A 23827-nucleotide genomic window follows, 5' to 3' on the forward strand; every position below is an offset into this window, starting at 1 on the left:
TAACACAGCACTCACGTCATTTACTATTCGTCAGACCGAAATATATGAAAGCCAAATGGGTTAGCTCAAGGTTGCGCCGCACTGGGGCTACGCCTGCCATTTGGTTGGCTAAAGTGAACGTTTTAAACGTGCAAGATTTATTCCTTGCTTAGTAACGTTAGGTTTAACGAGTACTTAGGGTTGCTGCTTCTGGGAAGGTAATAAAGGGGTTTTATAGTGAAATGTTAATAACTTAGTTTGAAGTAAATACATTTGATCACTAAACTAACTGAAACAGTTTTATTTATCCTCCATAAGAATAACATTGGAATTTACGAAAAAATTTACATTCTGAAATGCTGCAGCCTAGATTTTGACTTTGGCATACCCTTATATTTTGTCAGGTGTATACACTTTTTTGAACAATGATGTATTTATAAGTTTGTTAAAGTTTTAAAATATAGATTTGCTTTTATTGTATAATGATTTTAAATCTGTATAGCTTATCTTGTTTATTTTATCTTATTTTTAGTAAAGCTATTTCTCTTTTTCAGTTCAAATCTTCCTTTCAATGCTGGATTTAGTATTGACCACCCAAACCTTCAAGACTGGAATCCAAAATTTTCTATCTAAAAAGTAAGTAGTTCACTACTATAATAATGGTACAATACCTCGTCAAGTAATCCAAATGTTGATTGAGGTTAACAACCTACATGTTTCGCCGTAAATACGGCATCGTCAGGGTTACAAAAACGAAGACATCGATGTCACACGCACACAATAAATACACGAATACGAACATTTAATTACGGAAAGAGAAAGTAAACATTTAATTGACATTGATAGGCCTATCACACGCACAAGACACGGACGGTCCCGGCGCAGGTAGTAGACTGCAGTGTCAGACTCCTTCCTCGTTGTTGTCCATGTTATCAGTAGGACAAAGGTCAGGTGGCCGGTTATCTTGGTGAATTAGCACATTGAAAATAGAGTGTGACTGGAACTGCAGTTTTTTGTTGAGGATGTGTCCACTGGCGGTGTTGTCGTGGTACAATTTGTAAATTTCAAATTCCTCTGCTCTAACGTTTAGTTTACTACCTTTACTGCATTTATGTAGCACCTCAAGACCGTCAGCAATCTCACTCATGTTATGGTTTAGGTTGATTAAATGCTGGGCAAATGCTGAATTTTGTTTGATTAAACGTGGTTTGGGCCTGTGTTCATTGTAGCGAGTAGCGAACCCACAACCTGTTTGCCCAACATATTGGCTCGGACAATCTTGGCATTTAATTTTGTAAACACCTGTCATTTCCATTTTATCTCTTGATCGGTTAGTTTGTGACAGGGTGTTACGAGTACGGTTTGTAGTTTTGAATGTTTATTCGATTCCCTGCCTACGAAGCTCTTTGGATAGGCAATTTTGTAGTGTGTGGGAATATTCAATACATACGTACTTCTTACGTTCGACCTCTCTATTATGGTGTTTGATTATAAGTTTGTCTACAAGCCCGCTATTATAGCCGTTGGATATGGCTATATGTTTGATGATACTGTATTCATTATTGTAAATTGTGGGACTTAGCCTCATATCATCCAAATCCTCAAAAAATTGCAGCATACAGTACACAGACTTCTAACGGTCCCCTTAAGTCCCATTAATGCCACAATGTGGGCAATGTGTGTGTGTTATGATGTGTACAATCATGGTGGTAGGAAAAATCTTGTTTGTATTACGAGCACGAACAGTCATTGCCACTATCGAAATGTATGGCCATCTACAGTTCTCGAGCGATGATGTACTTTGCACGTAATACACAAATAGCTATTGTAATCAATGTTTCAGGCATTGTATGCTATAGTTTGGGTGTGCTAGCCTAATGGTCAGCATTTCAGAGTTTGGTGCTGCATGGAAAGGTACAATCCCCTACATCCACAAAAATTTAATGGTTTGGGCTTTTTCCCAATAAAATAATTTTAGATTAGTTAACTGAAAATTCCTCTGGCGTAAGCACTAAACAAATAAAAATTTACTATCAAATGAGGTCATCTCACTAATAAATTTTACCATCTACAGAGAGTTCAAGCTATACAATGACTCAGAGCTGTGGGCAGCCATTGGAGATCAAGCACATCAAGATGGTACTCTTGAAAAATCTGTATCAGTAGAAGAGATTGCCCAGTCCTGGCTGGACAGGGACAGACTGCCTGTCCTCTCCGTCACTAGAAACTACGACAAGGACACTGTCATCGTTTTGCAAGTAAGATTCACTCAATCGTAGAAAACATTTTTGCTGTAAGGTTGGGTTGACATTAGCATGTAGAATCGGCGTTACTAGGCGTGTCAGTTGGTAGTTTTGTGCCATTTTGGGTGTATACTAGGGGTCTGCGGTGCACCGAACAAGTTGGCGGAAAAGTTCTGGCTTAATTATCGCCATCGGTTCAGTACAGAAATGTTCTCGGCACATTTTTTTTCTAGCCTACATTAATAAATTACTTTCAATAACTATGGAGGTAAAAAGTAGAATTTATCAAGCCAAACTGTAGAACTAAAGCCAGATTGCACAATAGATTTACCTAGTTGTCATACAATGTGGGCAGACAGGAAGTAGAGGTGTTGTAAGTAAAATTGTTAAATGGATTATGATAGGAATATTAACACTCCAAGTGTCTCTAGTTTTGGTCTTAATGTTTGCCCATTTATTGCGCAATCGCAGGGTTTTATTAAAATGTATCTTAGAAACTTAAAAACAATGTAAAGTATACTGGTTTATATATCATTTTGTTTGAAAAATTATGGGCTTCAATGTAACATGTAAAACATTACAAAAAAAGTTCAACAATTTTTGTGGGGTTAACATTTCTCAAAAATTATAAAATAAATGAAAAAAATGTATGTTTGCGCTCAATAAATTGTTATAATTTATAGGTCTACAAATATTTTAAAATAGCCACTTTGTTCAGAATTTTATGAGGATTCCAAAAATATAATAATATAAGGAAGTAGGTTTGCAAATAAATAAGTTATGGGAAAAAACAGATTTCGGTACATAGTGTTTAGCTAAGAATGCATAGCCTAACCTTAGCTAGGAATCTGGCTGATAATTTACATCAATATCACTACCTACTTCTTCAGGATCATCAACCAGCCCTTCAAAATCACTTAAATCTTCTTATAATGCACCACGTATATCACTACTTTTGATTTTTAACACTAAAACAATGATAAACGTAATAAAACACACCAGTCATCGGTGCGAGGTTAATCAAGCTGTTTACAAATACGCACGTCAGCTGTCTGCTACAATATTTTCGGAACTAAAATGAAAAGCGTATGGAAACAGACATCAGGAGAAAGCTCTGAATCTGCTGAAAAAACTATACCTAACTTGATCCAGTTCAATCCGATTCAGTCAGTCCTAGAGCCGTCGCCGTAAACAGTGTTTGTGAGTCGCAAAAGTGACACATAACACTACAGCGGATGTGTTATGAGTCGCTTTTACGACACATAACACTCGGAGGGTTAAATATAATTACAAGTATGCAAAAAACAGTTGCCTAGCAGCCAATAAAGTCACATAAACCAAACACCTAGTTATTATTTTAGTCAGAATAAAGATACCAGTTGTGTTAAACGATGTTGTTAAATTGTTGCTTCTTGAATAAACATGTTTTGTTCCTTAATTAAAAGTTTTTTTATAAGTCAAAATTCATGTTCTTATACCACAAACATATAACTCAATCAAGCAATCAATTTTTTAATTGAGATTTCTTTAAAAAATACAATAGTGTCATATTTTTTTATTTCCCACCTCCACCCTTTACATCCTAGGACGCTAGGTTCTAGCCCTGAACTGTTTATCACATTACTTCAGGCTATTCCTTAGGGTTGCAGCATTATCACAGAGATCCCATTGGTGATTGGCGGGATATGAACCTGGGTCCTGGGGCACCTAAGCCCCCAGGCTCTAGCTTTAGACAAGCTCGCTCCCCACAATAGAGTCATATACAGTTTGTAATTTGAATTTTCATCTTTCTTAACGATTTTGATCGAAGAATTCCTTTCCTATGTAGGGAGGCTTCCTGCTGTATTGAGTTGTATGGTGTGCCGGGAGAAAGTAGTCTGTAGCTCTTTGAGTGTTGTAATGAAATGAAATGAAAAAATATCTTTATTCATCTGGTATACAGTCACATACATTGAATGGCGTCACTAGGCTTAAAACTAAATCAAACTAACCGACAATTCTTCGAAACCATAAAGTGTTTTATCAGTTAAGAAATGTTTAAGTTTTTTTTTTATTTGGAAATATTATCAATATTCATCACCTCAGCTGGGAGTTTGTCCAAAAACCTTTTCCCTGCACAGGTGGTTTTTTTGTTAAAGAGCTCCAAATTATGGACACTGACAGCAATTTCATTTCTGTTCCGGGTAAAATAATTGAGACTATCACCAACTTTAGGGACCAAATTAGCTTTAGAAAGTTTTTTTGTGTGTAAAATTTTATGAAAAACATAAATAGTATACACAGTCATTATTCCCAATTTTGAAAAATATTGACGAGCGGAAGTATCCCATTCTAAATTTAACATAATTCTGATTGCACTTTTTTGAAGAGTAAGAATTCTATCCAGGTTTTGCTTAGAGGTACAGCCATAAATACTTTGCCAAAAGATATTGATGAATCGATGAAAGCAAAATAAAGAATCTTTAATGTTTCTATTGAGCCAAATTTTGACATTCTGTTAATAGCATGGATACCAGAATTAATTTTGTTGACTACCTGGTCAACATGCTTATTCCATGTAATATTTTTGTCTACAATTAATCCTAAAAACCTTGTTGTGGTGATTTCTTCCAATTTATTATTTTGAAATTGAATTACAGGCTGTACAATTTGTTTTCTTTTCCCTGTTGTAAAAACCATAAAATTACTTTTGCTTAAATTTAACAAGACCTGATGAGAATAAAAAAAAAATATTTAGTTTATTTAAAGTATCAGAACAATGATTTTCTAAATTTGATAAAGATGAATTGCTGATTTTAAAAGTAACATCATCAGCATACAGGCAGATATTATTACCGTGTAAACTAGTTGAAAATGGAATTGACAGATCCCTAATATAAATGAGAAATAAGATCGGCCCCAAAATAGACCCTTGGGGTACCCCATGGTGAATCTCTGTAAGAAGAGAAAATCTTGAGATTACCCTGTTATTTGTCAAATTTTTAATTTCAACGTATTGATATCTATTATAAATGTATGATCTAAACCATTCAAACGAAATGCCATCAATACCCAGACTTCTGATTTTATCTAAAAAAATTGTATGTGACACACTGTCAAAAGTCTTACTTAAGTCTAAAAATATGCCAACTGTTGTTTCACCTTTGTCAAGAGAGTTTATTACTGATTCTATAAAATCTGTTGCTGCAGTTGTAACTGATCTTCCTGATCTGAAGCCATGCTGATTATTATCATGTAAAGAATACGTTTCCAGATAATTCGTCAGTTGTATGTAAACTGCTTTCTCATATATTTTTGATATGGTAGGTAATAGGGAAAGAGGATGGTAATTGGTTATTTTTTTAGAATCATTGTTTTTATAAAGAGCAATAACTTTAGCAATTTTTAATTTAGAAGGAAATAATCCCCTAACAAAAGATGAGTTCATTAAATGCACAAGAGGTTTCACTAACGGATAGCATGCTTTAATATTGTCATGGGTATCTCAACAAAACCAGTTGAAAGTTTGTTATCAAAGGAACTGATAATTTTTAAAACTTCACTATCTGTGACTGGTTTTAACCTAAATTTAGTTTGGGAGGCTTGTTGAATTGGCTCGTTGACATATGTGTTGCTATTTTGTGCAAGGTGAGGAAGTATTGATGAGGTTACATAGGTGCTAAAAAAATCATTAAATATTAAGCTAATATCTCCAGGATCAGTAAACAATGTATGATTAAAATCTATTTCAATATTACTAAATGCTGGTTTCTTGTTGGAGACCTCATTATTAAGGATTTTCCAGGTAGTTTTACATACATTACTAGATTGCTTAACCTTAGTCTCAAAATGTTTCTTTTTAGTAGCAATGACTCTTTTTCTAAAAGCCTTATTCAGACTTTTGGCTTTATCAAATAAAATTTTATTTTTTGTGTTACGTGCCATTTTACTCATGTTTACAATTTTAGATTTTTCATTCTTCAAATCTTCTTTAATCCAAATATTATTTGAATGTTTGCATCGTTTTTTGAACTTAGGAAAACATGTATTAAAATAAAATAAAACATACAAATTCTATGAAAAGTGTTGAATTTCTCCATAACATTTGCGTTGTAAACATCTATCCAGTTTTCATGATCTAATAATTTAGTAAACATGTGTAATTTTTTTTCACTAAAGTCTCTTATTTCTTTTACAATTATTTTATTTGGACTCAAAACGTTTTGGTTTGTGAACTTATTATTTAGGAAACTAATCTGCAACATTAATCCATCGTGATCAGATATCTGGGTATTCACTCCAGTAACATTCATCTTATAATCTAAAACATTTGTCAATACATTATCTAGAGCTGATTCTGACATCTATGTAACACGAGTAGGAAAGTTTACAAGGTATCTCATGCTATGTACCTGTAGTAGGTCATTTAGCATTTTCCTGTAAGTAGTGTCCAATACATTAATATTTATGTCTCCAACAATTACAATATTTTTAAAATGTTTCACCAATAAATTTAATAAAGAGTCAAGCTTCTCTAAAAAGAGATTAATTTTTACAGAAGGGGATCGATATATTGCTACTAGTAAAAGTTTTAAACTATTATGCTTGTACTCTGTAATACAACACTCAAATTTTTTTCACATATTATGTTGGTATTTTCCAAAATATTTATTTTTCTATGTTTTACATTTCCATTGATTTTACCAAGGATCAAGACACCACAACCACCAGATCTAATTCTTGCAAAAGATGAGTGAATACAATAGTTAAATTAAATCTGGAAAGTTCTAAATCTGTCATTTTATGCTCATTTATTAATATTAAATCGGGATTGAATTCTTCAACTGTTATCTGTAAATAATCTATTCTAGATGGCAGATGTTGTATATTTAAATTTAAATGAAATATATCTAATTTAAAGCTTTTGTTGGTAAAATTTAAGTGATTTCTTTTGGCATCTTTAATAAGTTTTATGAAGGCGGGTTGTCTGTTATAGTTGGTGGTGTACAAGATATAACATTGCTTACTTTATCCTTAGCTTCTAGATTACAATTAATATTCATATTTCGGGTTTGAGGAGGGAGTTGAAGTGTACATAGGGCAGAGAGGCTATGCATTACACCGGCACCAGATACCGCACTGACACTAGCACACCCACTGACAGCCAACCCCCCATCACTTGACACAGTTGAAGGTGAAATTCTCAAACTGGACTGGGAGGTATCATCTTCCTCTTGTAGTTGACTGTAGACTTTAACATATTTGTGTACTGCTGTTGTAGTTCTGGTTGCATCAGTGTGTTGTTGGATGTTATGGATACCATTACTAGAAGTTTTGACAGCGATAGCTTCTCTGAGACTTGTGATAAACGCAGCATGCGAAAGGCCATTTCTAATGTTGGTGTTGGTTCTTTCATCTGAAGTTATGATGATAACTGAAAAATTAGTTGATCTTTGAAATTTCACTATATTTTTAGCAAAGTGTGCAGGCGTGACATGATCTCTGGAGCATCCCATAGGAGAACAAATTAGGGTTTTCAAATTTTGTTTACTAAATTCTTCTATTAGTTGATCAAAAGCATTGTTGTAAAATATGTACTTGTTAAGTCTTGGTTTTTGGTAGTACCTTGATTTAGTGAAGCTAAAAACTGATTGCCCATTGTTAACTTTCTGCTGTGTTAAATTAGAGTTACAGTAGTCCGAATCACATGGTTTACCAAAACACTCTTTAAAAGCTACAGCTACTCCTGTACTCATGTTTTTTTCATGTGTGAAATCAGCTGAAATACAATGAGCGAAAGCAGCATCTACATTAAATTTATGTTTTTGAATAACAACTTTCATGTCAGCCTCAATTACGGTAATTCCAGGGTTGTCTTGATTTGTAGCTATAACTGTTACTGTTTGATTTTGTAGGAGTGCTGTGGTTGTACCAGAGTTCAGGCCATGTGTACTCGTGAGAGCAGTAGGCCTAGCATTTTTTCGGTTGCTGTACCACTTTTTTAAACAGTCAATTATAATATGTGCTAATTTACTGATTTAGTTTTGCCTTTGTTACTAAGGGGCAGTCCATGGGATGTGTAGTGATATCTTTTGAGTTCACTTAAATTGATTAGATGCACATTGTCACTTCTAGCTGTTAATTCATCGAGATAGTTGTTTACCGTCTCTAGATTTAAATTTTCAAAGTGATTCATGGGTTTTTCATGTCTTGTTGGTACAGTACATAAGAATACTGGTCTGGATTTGCTAATTTGGGTAAGTTTGTGTTCTAGATGTACATATAGGTTTCCATTCAGACTGTCATTAGTGCCTCCAAGTATGACTATTGACTAAAGGGTAATTGTTGTTGTTATCTATGGATGCTGAGTCCACAACCTGCAGTAGAGTGGTATTGCCTCGTACATAGCCAAATGTGTTTATTTTGCCCAAGCTGTAGGTTTCAATCTTGTTGGCTACATTTCTACCTTGACTGTCCGAGCAGAATGTTAGATTAATATCAGGACATGTAGTTGTAGTTCCTTTGATAGTTCTTCTTGTTCTTCTTTTAGGCCTAGTGTTATCAATCTGAAGTGTTGTAGGCTTTGTTATGGAGTCTTCCCGTCTCATGAGTACTCTATCGGGTCTATTTTCTTTGTTAATATCCTGGTTACTTTGTTTGTCAAGAACAGAAAACTTATTTGTTGTTACTATTTCAGGTTCTTTTGTCAATGTCTTTTTAGTTGGAATATGATTTCTTTTAGCTCTAGGTTGTATTTGGGTCCAGGATTGTGAATAAGGTGTAGCTAATGTTTTTTCTGTATTACACAACCTTTTATTTTCCTTGACTTGCAGAAGATATGCAAGTATTGAGCGTTTTAAAATCAACGTCTTCATTGGTGAGTTTACAATTCTGGAGATACTGCACATTTAATGACACAGTAGTGATAATGTCATCTACCAAAGACTCTACAACCCAGCAGGAGATCACACCACAGTCATAGCTGTTCGACTGCTGCGGGCCCATTCAATGACATAAATTCAGCCATACACATTTCTTCACCAAAATAATCTGAGAGCTTTTGAACAACCTTCTTTGCAGTAGACAAATTGGCATTGTTCAAGGAGTCAAAATAATAGAATTTATTGTTCTTCCTGTCCAATGACAACACACTCCCGTGGGAACCGCTAATGCCACTGCTAAGATCTTCAGAGTCATTTATTAGTGTTAAAATAATATGTTTGTTTTTAATTTCCAATGGATCTAGACATTGGTGAACATCCATTGAGTTTTTCGCTGCGTGGACAATTAGTGAGTTTATAATAACACATGATATCTTAGTTAATAATTTGTTATTTAACATATCAAGATATGGTTGAATAGTTATATCAGTTAACCAATTTGTGCCTAATAATTCAGTGGCGATCATTGACTTACTCATTGTGTTTGATTTAGTCTGTGTCCAAGTGGATGTTGTGGGTTTAGTTAGGTTAGGTTAAGTTAGGTTTCTTTGTCTGTTTGCATTTGCTTAATATTACCTTCCAGCCCGGTGATTAAATTGTCTTTGATTTTAATCTGATTATTTAATTGAGAAATCCTAGTTTAAGATCATCAATTTCCTTCCTATATTTAGAGCACGATTCCTCAGACTCCTCCTCAGCTAACCTCAGGGATTTTTCCATCTTACTTTTCTCAAACATGAGCTGATTATTAATCTCATTCGATTCTAATAAACTAGTTTCATGCTCAGGTTCATTATGTGTTTCTGGATCAAAAATAAACTCCTCAGCTGTTATTTTAAATGAATTAGCTTCATCTATAGCTTGTCTCAATTTACTAGTCACTCTCTTTGTAGGTAAAACATCTTCTACATACATAGAAAAATCAAACATATCCATCCTCTTGCGGGTGCCAGTGTGCCCCGTGCCAAAATATGTTACATTATATTTATATTTGTCTACCTTGGTTACAAGAGCAGGCCATGGCTGATGTCCTTTTATTTTTGCAAAAATCTTGTCATTAATTGAAAACATTATTTACATATAGCCGAGAATATATTTACAACAGGTAGGTACAGTTTAATCTTCTTTCATTTGTATGTGGGTAATTTATATTTAATTATTGTAGAGTAAAATGGATTTAGTTAAAAATAAACACTAAACAAACTTCAGCATATATAAATCCTTGAACTGAGTTACAAGAGATAAGATAAGGACCCCCAGCAGAGCCCAGTCAATGGGCTTATCCCAACTCCGCGCGGTGGTCAGAAATATGTCAAAACCGACTCTCCAACTCCGCGCAGTGGTCCCTTCGGAACCCTCATGGCACATGTCCAACTCCGCGCGGTGGCCAATTTTGGCTCTCAAAGCCCTGATGCCTGTGAGTTTGTATTTGAAATTTGAAATTGTTATAAATGTACATAATTAACTGTACAAAACCACAGTAAATAATAAGATAAAGTTAATTTGTACCGTACAAAATAGAATACTTATGTTTCATTTGAATTTACCTATCATTAACCTCACCTAACAACCTAACCTAACCTGACCTAACGTAGCCTAACCTGTCACATGAATAAAATAGCTATGAAAAATAAAAGTGTAACATTACTTTGTGGACAAACGGTATGTATATAAGAATATCTTATACTAACCACATTATATCTCATACGTAGCACAAGGTAGCGTAGAGATTAGATGTGGCCACCGCGCGGAATTATACAATACACTAAAGTGACCACCGCGCGGAGTTGGACTGGACCTTTCGGGGGCTATAAAACTTTTCCTCGGCTTAAACTTGACCACCGCGCGGAGTTGGGCTATCCCCCAGTCAATCTGACCCTTCTTATCTGATCTGATAACAGACCCTTCTCTACACTGTCATATGAAATATTTTCAGGATTTTTAATTACATTTTCTTACCTAGCTGTTTAATTCCTTTCCACTTTGATAAATAAAAGTCAAGATAACATTCACTAGTTGAAAGTACACAAATTACAGTAATAATTATGTAGAAAATTGCAGTATTTACTCATAAAATTAGCAAAAAATCAGGAGCACAAACTACACTAGACTTGCCTTGCTGCTCTCTCTAATACTGTTCATGAGAATATATCTCATGTAGGAGTGTATATATTCTCTCCTCTTGTGAGTTCACTCTGTTCTATATAGTATAGAGGTCAGCTAGCGTTCTTATAGCTCTTTTTGAGTCGCAGTATATCTTTGTAAGGTTCTGTTCTGGGTTTCACCTCAGACCACTAATCCGTATCATATGTGGGACTCTACATAGTATGACTCTGCATAGTATGCAGTCTTAGTTGCTTCCTGTCCTCCTATACATTTAACTCTACACATTACATAAATTGTAGATCCTAGTTTACTCAGACTATTGACATGCTCTGTCCAAGAGAGTTTAGATGGTCATGTCCGAGATTTTTCATTCACTCCAAGATCGTTCACTCCAAAAAGTAATTTGACAAATTATTTGCCTGTTCGTTCGCTCCACTGTTCATTCAATCCAACGGGTACAGTCAGCTCTAGAAGTAGACTAACCAGTAAAAAATATTGATCTTGAATTTTACTGTAGTAATAATTAGGCCTACATTGGATCGAATGCACATTGGAGTGAACGAACAGTATAATTTAAATATGTAATAATCTTGAACTGTTGCATTCACTCCAAGATCGTTCGCTCCAACAGTGATGGGTGTTGCGTTCCCCAATCTGCAGGCTTGCGGCGCTTGTATATTGTCGTGATAGTTTAGTATGATCTTTTTGACCACTTGTTGACTCTTGACTTTTATGTCTTTACAAAAATAATACTTTCATAAAGTTAGTCAAGTCCCTAATGGTATAAAACCTAATTAGACATACCGTAGGCCCACTATATTTTATGCATAATTAACATTAATTGGCGATAATTTAAGACGTACTCTACGGGCATATTGGAAAACGTCTGCTATACAATTTACATACACGTATACAGGGTGGCTGAAAAGTAACTTGCACCCCCCCCCCCTTAACTTTTAACCATTTTAGATATTTGAAATCTGTTTGCAGCAACCTTCTTAGATATGAGGGGCTACAATAATTATGGTCAATTTGGAAAATTTTGCCCTTAGCTTAGTGGGGGTAGGGGGTAGCTCAAAATTTTCAAATGTCAAGTATAGTCGAGTTTGGTATCATTTTACAGGTGACAAAACATAAAAATTTACATAAAGAAAACCAAAATCGGCCCACTAATAACAAAATGGCGCCCTAAAACGTTTCAAATACTAATAACCATGAGGGTGGCAAAAGAATTAACTTTGAACTATTTGAGATATTTGAAATCGGTTTGTAGAAACTTGTTTGGATATGAAAGGCTACAATAATTATGGTCAGTTTTGAAAATTTTGCCCTTTGGGGTAGCGGTGGTAGGTGGTACCGGTAGCTCAAAATTTTCAAATAGCAAGTTTAGTCGAGTTCGGTATCATTTTGCACGTCTTCACAGAACACAACAATTAACATAAAGAAAATATAAATCAGAGCATTAATAACAAAATGGCCATTAAAAGTAATTTTGAATGTGAGTTCATTCAACCCGCTGAAAGGCTGATTTAAAACTGCATAAAAAATAAGAAACTTACACACGTAAACGCAGAAATAAATTTTTATAAATTTAATTTAACTTGTATTTTTTATAAGTATACTGGTTACGTTTCATTAAAAGCTCAAATTTGATTATTTGTACTATTTGACTCGACAGCAATGTCATTTTCTCTATGCAACTTAATGTGGCTTGTTCGATAAAGTTAAAGTTTTGACAACGCGATAATTTATATTGGGATTTACCTTTTCAATGGAGAGCTTAGCATTGTATACCTTTTATTTACAACAAAAATTCTTAATCACAAACAGTAGAGACTTTGACTTTGTATAAAATATTAAGGTATGAAGGTGTTGTGATTGTAACCATTATTACATATTCTCATAGGAAATAGTGTTCAATGTAAATAATTCAACACGTTTTAGATACCTTTTTATAGTTTTTAGATTCTTTTTTTTAGTTTGTCCAATAATCGTCTTCATGACCACTACTAGGTCTGGCTAGTTTATGCGCGAAGTAATTTATTTTAACATTCTATAACGTAACAAAATGTCTTAATTATTATAGGTAGCGTTATCCATGGTTTTATATAGTACATTACAGAATTGACAGGCAAATAAATAGGCCTAATCCAAATGTTAACATTGCGAACTAGCTTGATGATTAATCACGATCAGCTGTATTAAAGTAAACAAAAATCAGGAGTAAATGGCTTCTAAAGCTATTCTTATGGAGAACATTTTACATTATATCTCGTTTTCTGGTAACTTTATGGGAATTCTTCTATTTTTCCCGAGTCCCTGGGGTCAAGACCTTTAATTTAAGACCCCTCCCACATTTCTGCGACTACCAGACGTCCACAGTTTTCTGGTAAAATTTTGTCTTACAGAATTGTATATAAGGTTTTAATATTAATTAAATTAAATACAGGGTGTCCGGTCATAAGTGTTAAATAGAATTTTGCATCAAACTACATGGTAATGGCGACATAATGACGCACATTTGAGGTTCCCGACCTCAAACGTTAGGGAATAACAAATAAAATAAGGTTTTCCAAAAATTATTGTAGTTGTTATGAAAAAGGTTATATTACTCTGTTAAAAATGCACTAATTGTTCATTTAAATGTCATTTTCAGAATCTTCACAAAATTTTAAATAGATATACAGTGGAACCTGGATAATTCGAACTTCTTTAATTCGAAATCTTCTTTAATTCGAATTTTTCCCGTGGTCCCTAGCATTTTGTATTAAAACAATGCTAAAATAACGTGGATAATTCGAATTTTATTTTGGATAATTCGAATTTTTAAGTGCCAAATCATTAAATTATTACTCTAAATATATTCAAAAATAATAAATAAAAAACATATTCCAAGCCACATTTGACGAAATGTTTGCGTTAGAACAAGTGCCAGCCCTCGCGCGCCTGCGTTTAGTCTGATGACTCATACCTCCCCTCCCGCCACCGCCCTACAGGTCATTGTACCCTACACTCCCTTCCCCTTTCTCCTCTCCCACCCACCACCACTGACCTCTTTTCAGTGTCGCATTGTGCGTGGTCTGTATCGGTTTGCGTGAAGGCAAACCTAACGTAGTTTTGCTGTTGTCTTAGACTTTTAGTTTCAAGTGATTACGTGTACAGTACTGTAGTTTTAACGTACCGTACTGCACTACTGTATACATTAACTTTTAGTGAGTGTAACTGTGTAGTGATCATGGCATCAACCTCATCGAAAAAACCAGGGTCTTATAAAACTTTGACATTAGCTGAAAAAGTCGCTGTGATCAAAGAAGTGGAAAAAGGAGTCAAGAAAAAATCTGAAATCGCGAAAGACTTTGGAATTCCACCCAACACCTTATCAACTTACTTAAAAAATAAACATAAAATTCTCAGCAGTGCAGAGGAATTTGATAAAGACAGGAAACGATCGCGAGAGCCAGGAAATCCGGATGTCGACAATTGTGTGCTTAAATGGTTCAAGCAGACCAGAGACAAGAAAGTTCCTGTGAGCGGTCCTTTGATTAGAATGAAGGCTGAGCAATTTGCTAAAGAATTAGGGAAGCAAAACTTTAAAGCTAGCACTGGGTGGCTGGATGGTTTTAAGGAGCGCAATAAAATTTTGTTTAAGGCAGTGTGTGGTGAAAGTGGGGCGGTGAACCTGCAGGAAGCTAATCAGTGGAAGAACGATCTGGAAGAGATGATCCAGGACAGAGACCCGAGAAATATTTTTAACGTTGACGAAACCGGTCTTTTTTTCAAATGCACGCCCGATAAAACACTTGCATTTAAGGACGAAAAGTGCCACGGGGGGAAATTAAGCAAGGAGAGAATCACGCTATTGGTTGGTGCTAATATGGATGGTTCGCAAAAGCTGCCTTTGTTGATGATTGGAAAATCGGCCAATCCTCGTTGCTTTAAAAATGTCAAGTCTAAGCCAGTAGAATATGTAAGCAGTTCTAAGGCTTGGATGACAAGTGACCTTTTTGCGAAGTGGCTAATGAAGTTGGACAAACGGTTTGTTAAAGAAAATCGACAGGTTCTCCTTTTCATTGACAATTGCACGGCACACAACACCATACCTGTCATGGAAAATGTCAAAGTGGTTTTTTTCCCAGCCAACATGACCTCTGTTGTCCAGCCCATGGATCAAGGGATCATAAAAAACTTGAAACACTTTTACAGGGGTTTGTTGGTCGAGAATATCCTGTCCGGGGAAGGAAACGCCCTCAAAATAAAGCTGGACATTTTAGAAGCATCGCGAATGTGCAAACAAGCGTGGGACAAAGTGAAGCCGGAAACAATAAAAAACTGCTTCAAAAAGGCAGGTTTTGTTAAAACCGACGAAGAAAGCGCCGAAGAAACTGTAACGGACGAAACTCTACCAATCGACGGCTGGGAGGATGTGGCACCCAATCAAACCATCTTGTACGAGGACTTTCTTAATGTAGACGAAAATGTCGCTGTGTGCGGTGAATTAACTGACGCCGACATCGTAGCAGAAGTCCTCGACACCGAGGAACAAAATGACGATGGATCGGGGGACGAGATCGTCGGGTCACCGGCCGATGAAGAAGAAACGCCAGTACCGAATGCAGCCGACGCCATGACCTACCTGAGAGAAATTCGGCGATTTGTGGAGAGCAGAAATGATGTCGGTGATGTACAGTTTAAATCATTAGATGTTTTAGAATCATTTATCATGGCCGAGAGATTAAACTCAAAGAAACAAGCCAAAATCTCTTCTTTTTTTGTAAAACAATAAATTAGATTTGATATGTTTTTTGTTTAACAATCAGTCAATACGGTCTCCAAACTTTTAGTTCTCTTTGGCCGATATTTTTCTATTTCTGTCCTGTTGTCCTGTATAGGGCCTATTTTGCTTAATATTTTGCTTTGGACTATTGGTAATCGTGTGAAGTTTGCGTGCAGTTCAGCTATTGCTGAGGACATTTTAAGGTTAGTTAATTTTAGTTTTGTACATAATTTCGTTGTCGTTTGAGCGATTGCAAGTTATTTTTATTGTATACTATTACTGTAATAGGCATTATTCAATAAATTAATGTTCAAATAGTATCAATAAAGTTAATAGTTTGAATTTAAAACGTGTTTTTATTGTTTACGGCCCTGGTTATAAGAACTTATTTAATTCGAATTTTTGGATAATTCGAAGTTTTTAGCTGGTCCCTTGAGGTTCGAATTATCCAAGTTCCACTGTAACACATAACCGTTAGGGTACGGAAAATATTCTACTTAAATTTCTTCCTTAAACAATTATTTTTAATATCAACAAAAATTTAAATAACATTCAGCAATTTATTTCTCAGTTACCGAGTTCCGCTGAGTTAAACAAATATTACTAAAAACTTCCTTATTTAAAGGGCTTTACAATGGTGCATAAAAAAATAAAAAAATAAGGCATTTTTTTACACACATTATGGTCATTTATTGTAGTTTATTAACTAAAATTATTGTTGTTGTTATGGAAAAGGTTATATTACTAATACAACCTTTTTCATAACAACTACAATAATTTTTGGAAAACCTTAATTTATTTGTAATTCCCTAACAGTTGAGGTTGGGAACCTCAAATGTGCGTCATTATGTCGCCATTACCATGTAGTTTGATGCAAAATTTTATTTAACACTTATGACCGGACACCCTGTATAGTAAGTAATATTCACACCAGCTGGGTTAGTAGATATTTTACAATAAAAACTAATTATACTTTTTGAAATCCCAATGTAATTCTTATGAGGATATTTTACATTATATCAAATTTTTGTGAAATTGAAATTTCACTATTTCACCCACCGTAAGGGTACCAATACCTTTAATTTGAGACATCTACCATAATCGTAGGGCTTGTCAAACTCGAGATATTTAGTGCTGAAAGATTCCCTTGCGGTATTAAATATACTGTATAATGTATATAATAAATTTAAAATTTTTTGTAATAACTAAGTGTATCAATTAATCACGCCAAATATAATGCAATATGACCTTGAACGTATAGAAGGTAGAATAAGGCATTGAAGAAATATACAACACATAGCATAATAAAATTAATGCATGTGATTCATAGTCGTTAGTTGTTGAATATACCTACTGTAGTTCAACTTCTAGTAGCACATTGTGCATTACTTACCATAAATAATTGAGTGGTTGTGTAATGCAAATATATAACATCTATATTTCCAAGAATATAGATATTGCCATCATACAATATCATATGTATTTTCCTAATCTAATTGGAAACTAGTTTTCTTTGTCTCCACTAATTTGAGAGATCGGCTGGGTGTAGATACTTGGTATGTGTCCAAAGAAAGGTTGGTCTGTAGATGAGCCAACAAAAGAGAAACGAGCCAATGCCCCAGAGGCCTTAATAGTGTTGTTAACATTATGAGCATATGGTATATTACACTATCTTAATCTAAAATTAAATAGTTGTTAATATTAAAACTGTACTAGCAGTTACCCATCACGCATTGCTGCACTTAACAACTATTAATTTAAATGATAAATAACAACAATAGGGATACCGATTGACAATAACTAAATAAATATGTTATTTTTTTACTTTGTGTGAAAAGCATACATTTTCTAAAATTAAACCTGGGATAGGCAGGGATGCCCTTGTGCCTTATTAATGGTAATTTCAAAAACAAGAACCAAAGGAAATTGTAGTTGCTTTAATTCAAAGGGTGATTCAAATGAAATCATCAGTATTCTTTGGATTGGATTAAGACTATATCTCCTTTGCACTTACCGCTGATGATTTTTGCTTCGGTCAAGATTAGTGTAATTTTTTAATGCCAAGTCATTTTGAAGACAGTACGATGTTGCTCAATTGGTTAGTTCAGTGATCTCTGAGTAGTGTCCATGAGTTGTATCCTTCATAATAATCAATGTTGTATCATCAGCAATCAGCATTCATGATCGGCTTGGCATTCTCATTATCAGTGAAGTCTGTGAAAACGACGATTGTAACTCCCAGTTTTATTACAAGGTTTAGGATTCTTTTACAACTATGATCCCATGGATATAGAAGATAAGCTAGAAGTCATTAGGAAGAAAGGTGAAAATTTCTGTATATTATTTAAAAAAAATAAGTTTAATATTATTTTTCCTTTTTATAACTATTTTTTACACATTTGTATTCATGAGGACATCTTGAACTGCCTATGGCATCTAGTTTTTAACCAAACAAAACTGCATATATTTCTTAGCAATCTAAGAGTCTTTTGCTATTATTCTTTCGTTTTTTTTTTTCAGGAGCCGTTTATCAACCACTTGGAATCAAGATGGACTCCAGCTAAGGTGGTGAAGAAGCCAGCCCCTCCAGGACAACTGTGGTGGGTTCCTGTAGTAGTCCTGAAGGAACCTGACACCGAGGACACTTCAAGCCTCAACATTTCCTCTACTCCAACATCCTGGCTAAAACCTGACCTCCACCAGTTGACCCTACAGGGCTATACTGAGGACAACAAGTACATCATTGTTAACCCTGGCACCATCGGTAACTTTACTTTAAGATTTGAATAGAATTGACAACTCTAATGCTTCTTTCACACAATACAGTTTTGCCATCCAGTTAAAATAGTTCAGGAAAATTTTTCTTGCAGTGTGTAGAAGATGGTGTGTGGACATGTGAGCTTGCACACTGCAAGGTTTTTAGTCAGACGTTGGCCTGTCAGCCTCTTGTCAATTGAACACTGTTTATTGAGCTTTGGGATTTACACAATAACGACTGAACATATTTCAGCCAAACTTACCGAGGGTGTTTCGGTGAGGTTTGTGAAGAAACAAATTTCAAACCTATACAATTTAAAACAAACTGAAAAATTAGTTTGAGAACTTCTGCAGCTAAACTGCTTGATGTGAGTTATCCATGTGAATTTAAACATAATTTATGTAACATACAACATAATTATAGCTGTCCCTCAATAATTTAACAGGTATGGGACTGGGGTCGTGTAAAATAACCAAAATTTTTGGATTATCAAAATTGGCCATTGCAAAATTTAAATTCATATTTAAAATAATTTATCACATTTCAAGATGGCGGCTGAAAAAATTAATCCGTCATAACCAACTGGAAATAGGTAGACAATGACTGGTGGTGTATACTTATCTTTTTCAGCACAATTTTGAGATTATAGTCTTATTCTGTAAATGCACAATAGCCTAAAAATAAAGTTTTAAAAAGCCCTCATAACTTTGGAATGGATCCCCCTGTATAAATGGGATTTAAAATAAACAATTTAAATTAGCTGTTTTAACTAATTTTTTATTGCCAAATCAATGTTTTTCTAAATCTGCTGTTGAAAATATTTGGTCTTAAGCGGCACAAGTAAACTTGTCATCCTCAACCAACTCATAATTTTAATTAATTAATTAATTCTATTCCATCTATAGAGGTTTATTTTTTACTTCATAATCATGAAATATGATCAACTGCCTTTCACTGCGCTGAATTCAACTCAAGTGATATTGTGACTGTTGTGTGTATTAATTTTATTTTTTTTTTAATTTTTTAATTTTTTTTTCTTTAATTTTATTTTAGTATTGTTAGCTATGTCTAATCACTGAGAATAAGATACAGAATTATACACTAAGTGGTGTCTAGCACCAGTCTCTGGTGTCTAGAGCATGTTCTATTCATCGTCCCCTTCCGCTCTCCTTTCCCCCTCGCCATCACATACTACAGCGCTCAGGCAGTAGGAAGACCCTGTGCACTACAACTAACTGCCATACAAAAATGCTTTGTGCCCATTGCCGTTCGGGCTCTTCCTTGCTCGGTAAAAGTACATTTCCACCCAACCACATCCGAGCTAAAAGCGTACGGTTGCCCCATAAGCTTGAACCTTCTGTACCTTACTTCTCTGTGATCTAATATAGACCCAAGAGTAAATATTGAATTTCGTTCTAAGTATAATTACTGTTATTTTTGCAATGCGAAGTGACTCATACTTAAACTGACCATGTACAGTGAAGATTTTTATCTTCTAAAATGAATCATGGCTGTCTCATCCTGCTGCTACTTTAGCATAATCCTGATACTGTGCCTCTTTTTATTGCTCTTTAACATTTTATCTAGGTTTAATGTTTTCACTGAATCGTAGAGTGCCATGCAAAACAAGATATGATAATACACATTCACAAAATGGATATTCTTTCTGATTTTTTAAGGTTTTAAAGTCTTTACTGTTCAAGGCAGGATCATATTGGTGTAGGCTAGTGCTAAAGTGTCCTGAGGTCCTGCGTACGAATCCCACCAATCACAGGGTGTAGGATCATGATTCAGGCTGTAATCCTCTTAATCACGGTCGGTTGACCAGTCAATTCTAGGTTGGCTCAAGAAGGGACAAATTGTTATCACTACCACTGTCGCTGTCAAAACGTATAGTTTGTAGGTTAAATTTAAATTTAATTTAATTTAACCATCATAACCTAACCAAACTAACCAAACTTGCTGACAATGAAAAATCGAATGAAGGTTTACTAATTGAAAAAATTGTTCTGTTCATAGAATAAAATTACAAATGCCTCCCCTCCGGTGCGATTCAGAATTCTCGATTCCGCACCCCTCCTCCGGTGACCACTACCCTCAGGCCATAAATCAGGGGATTAACCCAAACAAAGATGTGGATCGTTGTCCGTCTCCCCCAATCACAAATGGATTTGATCAATTTTAAAAATTTTAATAGCGGTATCAGATTAAAGCCTAGAAAAAAAAACCAAATAAAACAGTAAAGCATTGACATTTTTATTTAGGTTTTTGATCTCATTTTTTATTCTATAGGACCTTTCCTGGTGAACTATGACCCAGAGAACTGGCGGCTGCTGAGTCAGCGAGTCACAGCTCTGCCTGACTCAGTGAGGACACAACTACTCCACGACTCGCTGACTCTAGCTCTGGCTGGTCAGGTGGACACTGCTACCGCTCTCAACATGACTCTGTTCCTCAAGAAGGAGCAAAGCGCTGTGGTCTGGAAGACGTTCTACCCTCTGGCTGATAGGTTGAGGAAACAGTTCCAGGGAACCTCTGCAGCTAAATTGCTCGATGTGAGTTATCCATGTGAAATTAAATATAATTTACCCAACACATAACATAATTATAGCTGTCCCTTGATAATCCAACAGGTATAGAACTGGGGTCGTGTAAAATAACCTAAAATTTTTGATTATCAAAATTAGTTTTTCTCAATATATTATATAAAATATTAAATAAAATTTTTAAATACAGTATTAATAACTGTTAAGTATCTGAGACTGTGTATGATGAAGTTAAAGTAACATACACAACAGAAGGTTTATTTTATTAAAACTAGGCAACACAATAACGGTGAATATTATTGTGCTAGGAGGGTTATTCAAGTTGCTGAGGGTTTAGTTTCTGCCAATAATACTAGTCACATTGGACTGTCAAGTACGTCAGCTCACCAAATGTCTAATAATCAAGGTACAGCAGTAACATGATTAATATAATGTTGATTTAACATGTTCAATTAACAAATCAAACAAATTTCTCGATTTTGCTTACTGTAAGAACGCTAAATAATGTATCAATACTATAGAGTAGTGTAGATTGTGTCAATTAGAGTGGCGAGCGAGATGCGCTTGCGCACAAAAACTTCTTCACATCACCGTCACTTTTGTTATTTGTACAGTTATCTCATTAATTATATCTCTGACGTTATTTTTATGAGGAGCAGCTTTGTTAAATAATCTTCTAAAAGTCCTTTGCTCTTAACCGATGACTTAGATTCACTTAACAATAGCACACAATTTGCTTTCTCTTTAACAGAAAACATGTTTTTGGATCAAGATTAAATATTTTGTTTGTGTTCCTGCAACTTGACGTCAACAGTGAAACAGCTATTCCAAGATGGTGTAACAAAACTATTAGAGCCAAATGATTCAGTGATACCAACCTCATTTTTTCTACCTCACCTAATCATTTTTGTGTATGCATTCAAAACTGCACCATTCATTTAGGAAATCCCTGTATATCATTTTTGAGTAAATTCCTTAATTCATTAAAATATGTTTCTTATTTTATGTGACAAGGGAAATTTTTTTTTTATCTTTGGCCTGCATTGAAAGATTTTTTCATAACATACAAGCCTATGAAGCTCAGTAACCCCTTTTCCCCCCTAAGGTTATAAGAGTGGTTTATTATTACAGATTTTGCACTTAAATCTAGGTTATTAACAATAAGCATAGCTTCATAAATATATTGACCTTATACTGTGTGAATTTTTAAATTTTGTCAGTGTCCTTTGGCTGAATCATTCCCTTATACTTAAGCATTATCCTGATAACTATTTTGCTGTTTCAAAATGCAACCCATACTAATTTGTTCTGTTGAAATATAATATAATGCTGTAAAAAACAGTATATGGGAATGTTTCCATTAGCAATATGTATATTTTATTTTTTAGCATGTTCAAATAACAATACAATATAAAGGCATTTATGATAAAGCATAAACATAAATTCAAACTTAGATATTCAGTAGAATTTTTTGTAGATGCTCATTCTAATTTAGGTACAGGTACATATCTATCGTTCGACCTAGAAAATTGATCCTACTTTCCTTGTAGATGTTTTTATATACTAATGTTGGATTTAGTTTTTCTCTTAAATTGTTAGTGTAAACTCACTTTCAAGCAATGCTGCTTTAAATGCTTTAAGGTGAATTTTAATGTGTGTTTGTAATTCCTAGGAATACATAGTGGCACTAGTCACTCCAGTTCTGGAAGCTCTTGGGGAAGAAACTGACAAGAGTCCTATTTGGAGGACGGATTTCCGTACCAAGACTCGTCACTTGTTGTGTGCCGCTGGACACCCGACGTGTGTGGAGCACGCTCAGGCTCACTACGCCAAGTGGATCAGTAGTCAATCTCCTGATAGTGGCATGCCGTGAGTTAGACCTTCTACTCTGTTCTGAGTACACTTAAACCCTCGAGCAGGCACTTAACCTCTAAAATGTGAGAGGGTGCATGCGGAAAATTTCCACATCACAAAATCATACAAATTTATTAAATTTCATTTGATTCTATCACAAAGTTTTGTAGATAAATTCTAACTAAAGTGAAAAGGAAGCGATTTATTTTAAAATCTAAATTGTACAACTATTTGTGAGTAAAATTTCAATACCCATAATGAGTTTTTAAATAATGTAGTGGTTTTTAAGGCCGTTGTTATGAGAGAGGAGTGTGTGAAGAATGTATCTGCAATAAAGCAATTATACCTTAGTAGAAAAAAATTATTTTATGATAAAATAATCATGTAACTGGATAGTTGTACAGTGGAACTTGGATAATTCGAACCTCAAGGGACCAGCTAAAAACTTCGAATTATCCAAAAATTCGAATTAAATAAGTTCTTATAACCAGGGCCGTAAACAATAAAAACACGTTTTAAATTCAAACTATTAACTTTATTGATACTATTTGAACATTAATTTATTGAATAATGCCTATTACAGTAATAGTATACAATAAAAATAACTTGCAATCGCTCAAACGACAACGAAATTATGTACAAAACTA

The 23827-nt window shown here is 34.7% G+C and overlaps 1 protein-coding gene across 2 annotated transcripts in view; it reads left to right on the forward strand.

Annotated features, from left to right (window-relative positions):
• Window positions 1–23827, forward strand: part of LOC128997806 (aminopeptidase N-like) — a 117700-nt gene that overhangs the window by 79943 nt on the left and 13930 nt on the right. For both annotated transcript variants that reach the window (XM_054423526.1, XM_054423527.1), the window contains exons 11-15: window positions 534–615; window positions 2054–2237; window positions 18543–18786; window positions 21073–21335; window positions 22999–23195. In XM_054423526.1, the coding sequence (XP_054279501.1) occupies window positions 534–615; window positions 2054–2237; window positions 18543–18786; window positions 21073–21335; window positions 22999–23195 (970 nt within the window). The remainder of the gene's footprint in view (window positions 1–533; window positions 616–2053; window positions 2238–18542; window positions 18787–21072; window positions 21336–22998; window positions 23196–23827) is intronic.

This window comes from Macrosteles quadrilineatus, unplaced genomic scaffold (assembly GCF_028750875.1).
Source record: "Macrosteles quadrilineatus isolate MER2022 unplaced genomic scaffold, UCM_ALF_1.0 Scaffold_7__1_contigs__length_78375512, whole genome shotgun sequence".
NCBI classification, from domain to species: Eukaryota; Metazoa; Arthropoda; class Insecta; order Hemiptera; family Cicadellidae; genus Macrosteles; species Macrosteles quadrilineatus.